Below are 4,244 nucleotides of genomic sequence, written 5' to 3'. Positions count from 1 at the left end.
ACAGAGGGGTGGATTCCCACTTAAGCGCGTGAGCAAGACTGGAATGCATGAAAATCAGCAGATGAGATCGATGGTTGCCTGCACGTCGTCGATGGTGATCGCTCGCACTCCAGCTTTGCTTTCGGTGTACCACCGGTCCAGCAAAACCGTGCATCCCCACAATGCATATTCCGCTGCTGAATGTGATTCTTTCGTTTCCAAGAGAACACCGTGCAAGTATCCAATCGATCCAGCGAGAAACCAGATGATGGGCACCATGAACTAGTGCAAGATAGACTCCCCCGAACAGTTGTAGTCTGTCCTTTATTCGTCCTGAACAGCTGCACTCCTTTTCAAAATAAATAAATAAAAAAACAAGAAGAAGAAGAAGAACAGTTGCAGCATGCATTCGCCCAATCATTCGCTGGTTCCGTTCAGAACACCCAGCTCAATCCAGGGCAGCCAACTCCTGTCCGGCGGACGCCAGTCAATAGCTGAACGCTGGACACGCATCCAACCCACCCTCCATCGCAGCCGTCCGTCCATCCCCTCCAGACACTCCACCCCGCACCGCACTATTCATATAGCCGCTCCCCTCCCTCCGGCTTCCCAATCCACTCCGCCGCGCCACTCCCAATGCGCGCGCCGCGATGACGACGCCACCGCGCAACACGACCCTGCCCATCCTCCTGGTCTTCCTCCTGCTCGCGCCGCACCTCCTCGCCACACCAGCGGCGGCGGCGTTCGCCAGCCGGGGCCTCAGCGCGTCCGACGCCGCGCACATCAGGCTGCGCCAGCTCCTGCAGTACCACAACGGCGGCGGCGCCGACGACGGCAGCGACGTGGTGGTGGACCCGTCGTACGCGTTCCCGAACCCGCGGCTCCGCGACGCGTACGTGGCGCTGCAGGCGTGGCGGCGCGCCATCCTCTCCGACCCGCACAACGTGACGGGCTCGTGGACGGGGCCCGACGTGTGCGCCTACGGCGGCGTCTACTGCGCCCCGTCGCCGCAGGACCCGGGCCTCACCGTCGTCGCCTCCGTCGACCTCAACCACGCCGACCTCGCCGGACACCTGCCCGAGGCGCTGGGCCGGCTGGCCGACCTCGCCGTGCTCCACCTCAACTCCAACCGCTTCTGCGGCCTCGTGCCCCGGTCGCTCGACCGGCTGCACGCGCTCCACGAGCTCGACCTCAGCAACAACCGCCTCGTCGGCGCGTTCCCCGACGTCGTGCTCCGCCTGCCCAGCCTGAGGTACCTCGACCTCCGCTTCAACGACTTCGAGGGCCCCGTGCCCAGCGAGCTCTTCGACCGCCCGCTCGACGCCATCTTCATCAACTCCAACCGCTTCCGCTTCCAGATCCCCGACAACGTCGGCAACTCGCCGGCCTCCGTGCTCGTGCTCGCCAACAACGACTTCGGCGGCTGCCTCCCGGCCTCCGTCGCCAACATGTCGGACACGCTCAACGAGATCATCCTCATGAACACGGGGCTCAAGTCCTGCGTCCCGCCGGAGCTCGGCGCGCTCACGGGCCTCACTGTGCTCGACCTCAGCTTCAACAAGCTCATGGGCGCCATCCCCGACGAGCTCGCGAGCCTCCACAGCGTCGAGCAGCTCGACCTCGGCCACAACCGCCTCGTCGGGGACGTGCCGGAGGGGATCTGCCGCCTGCCGCACCTCCAGAACTTCACCTATTCCTACAACTTCATCACCGGCGAGCCGCCCGCCTGCCTGCACGTTAAGACCCTCGCCGACCGCCGGAACTGCATTCCCTACCGCCCCGACCAGAGGTCGCCGGAGCAGTGCAGCTTCTTCAACAACCACCACGTCAACTGCGATGCCTTCAAGTGCAAGAAGTTCGTCCTGCCGTCGCCACCCCTGCCGCCACCGTCACCTCCTCCGCCATCACCACCTCCACCGTCGCCGTCTCCACCACCGCCTTCGCCTCCGCCACCATCTCCTCCTCCGCCATCACCATCCCCTCCCCCACCTTCGCCTCCTCCACCATCTCCTCCGCCACCTTCACCTCCTCCGCCGTCTCCTCCACCCCCATCGCCATCCCCTCCTCCTCCTTCTCCCCCACCGCCGTCTCCACCTCCACCATCCCCATCACCGCCACCTCCCTACTACGAGGTGTCACCGGAGGAACGGTACCTCTCCCCGCCGCCTCCGCCCTACACTGAGGTCCCACCGCCGCCCTACTACGAGGTGTCACCGGAGGACCGGTACCTCTCGCCACCTCCACCACCACACCACGAGTCGCCACCGCCGCCACCTCCAGTCCACCACGACCCGCCACCTCCACCCTACTACGAGGTGTCTCCGGAGGACCGGTACCTCTCGCCGCCGCCGCCGCCAGCCCCGGCTAGCTTGCCCAAGTACGACTACTCGTCACCTCCGCCGCCACGGGCATTGCCTAAGCTGCCTGTGTACGATTACTCGTCGCCGCCACCGCCGGCGGCCGGTTGGAGACCGTAAAGAAATGATTCTTTTCGGGGAGATTTTCCGTTCCTTGTGATCATACATTGTTTTAATTCGTTGTGGTAAAAAGAAAATTAAACGTTACTGAATGAATCCTTCGTTTCGGTTCCTCCTTTTGTATTTAAAATTTTCTTCTTGGATCTTTTTCCTGCTGCTGATGATGATTGATTTGGTTCCGATCCGCTGCAAATTCTGCATTGTGAATGAATATAATGGGTATAGAGAAGCAGACGCCGAGAGTTGTAATTGGTACACATTTGGATTAAGACGCTCGGTTGAAATCGGCTCAAAAACACTTTTTCGGCTGAATTATTGTGAGAGAAAAACACTATTTTGGTTGAAAAAAGAAGCAGAATAAACCGGATTATTAGGTAAACCGAACGGGCCGATATAGGATTTACTACACATTATCATTCGAATCTTGCAGTTGTTTGCTTCAGTACTCGCGTTACCAGTATGGTTCGTCGAGTGGCACGTTTCACGTTTGAATTTTCTTTGCTTCAGTACATGCGCGTAAGGCGGCAACAAAACAGTTAGAATTTAATAAAGGCCAGCTAAAAGATTGGTTTGAACTTTGAACACGGCAGAATCTTGAGCCACGCAATCTGCCAAAAGTGGTCTACTGGCAGTGTCAGCTGTAGTAGACAGCAGCAGCCAGCAGGCAGGCGAACGGAACGGAAGCCATCTCGAGTCCTGGTTGGCTAGGCAACGGCAACATTCATCTGCAGCCTTGGCAGAGCAGAGCAGAGCTGCGTTGGGACGCGCGACGAGGTTGACATGGAGCACACGGAAAGACAGGAGGATTCACACGCATTCGCAGGGAGGGAGCAGATTGCCTGGAATTGCGCACCGCCCGGGCATCTCGCTAGCTGGATGGATGGATGGATGGAATTCCATCGGCTCTTTCCACGGCCAGCTCACCTTTTTATTTATTTTCATTTCATTTCACCTGTTCGGTCCACAAAATGTACTGTAGGAGTATAGTACTCCGTACTTATTTTTTTTAGCACACTGGATTATTCAAACCTTTTTTAAAATAATTATTTAATGCTACGATGAATATATAACCCACGTCTTGCGCCGGAGTAGGCGTTCACGTTGGCACCAACAACATACAACGTGCACCGAACCTTCTCAGCCAGCAGCAGGTAGAAGTGGTCGCTACCCACCTTTTACGAGCCAACCATGAGTTGGAGTTCACTCCAACACGTCGGATGACGTCTTTTTTATGAGTTCGGGCTTCCTTTTTCTATAGTACAACTGCAACAGCAAGATCGAGAAGGATAAGTGTACCTTGAAGAGCTTGTAAATGAATTTCCTGTTCCATTTATTTGACAAAAAGGTAAAAAAAAGATCCCTCCAACAGATTGGTTAAACAACTTCTTAAAAAAAGCATGTTCAAAAGTAATTTTGATAGAAAATCCAATGACATATTTATCATTTTACTTGACTAGATATTGAAACAAATATTGTTAGGGCATGTTTGGATCCCATATAGCTAATAGTTAGCTGCTAAAAATGAGCTGTGGTCATATTTTGATCATCAGCTAATAAATTGGCTAATTTTTTTTATCTATCATCCAGCTAACAATTAGCTTTCAGCTAATTTTTCTTAGCTAACATAGATAATACTAGTTAGCTAGGTGGATCTAAACGTACTCAACGGGAGAATATAAAAATCAAAGTTGCCAAGAAACTTTTGGTAAGTTATTAGTAGGCGGTTGGATGGTGGTAAAAACATGGCACTATATAAATTGAGCTGAGCTATTTTATATCAGTTGGGAG

General features: G+C 54.9%; 1 protein-coding gene across 1 annotated transcript; it reads left to right on the top strand.

Annotated features, from left to right (window-relative positions):
- Nucleotides 1-499: 499 nt before the first annotated feature.
- LOC136452487 (leucine-rich repeat extensin-like protein 3) lies at nucleotides 500-2,697 on the top strand. The gene has a single exon (XM_066453096.1). The coding sequence runs from the start codon at nucleotides 630-632 to the stop codon at nucleotides 2,454-2,456; it is 1,827 nt and encodes a 608-aa protein (XP_066309193.1). The 5' UTR covers nucleotides 500-629; the 3' UTR covers nucleotides 2,457-2,697.
- The last annotated feature ends 1,547 nt before the right edge of the window (nucleotides 2,698-4,244 follow it).

Source organism: Miscanthus floridulus, chromosome 5, assembly GCF_019320115.1.
Source record: "Miscanthus floridulus cultivar M001 chromosome 5, ASM1932011v1, whole genome shotgun sequence".
Taxonomy (NCBI): Eukaryota; Viridiplantae; Streptophyta; class Magnoliopsida; order Poales; family Poaceae; genus Miscanthus; species Miscanthus floridulus.
This window is presented reverse-complemented; position numbering and strand designations above follow the sequence as displayed.

What these genes read in the sequence shown, in the direction of transcription:
- LOC136452487 (XM_066453096.1), top strand. Translation starts at nt 630, where the DNA reads ATGACGACGCCACCGCGCAACACGACCCTGCCCATCCTCCTGGTCTTC.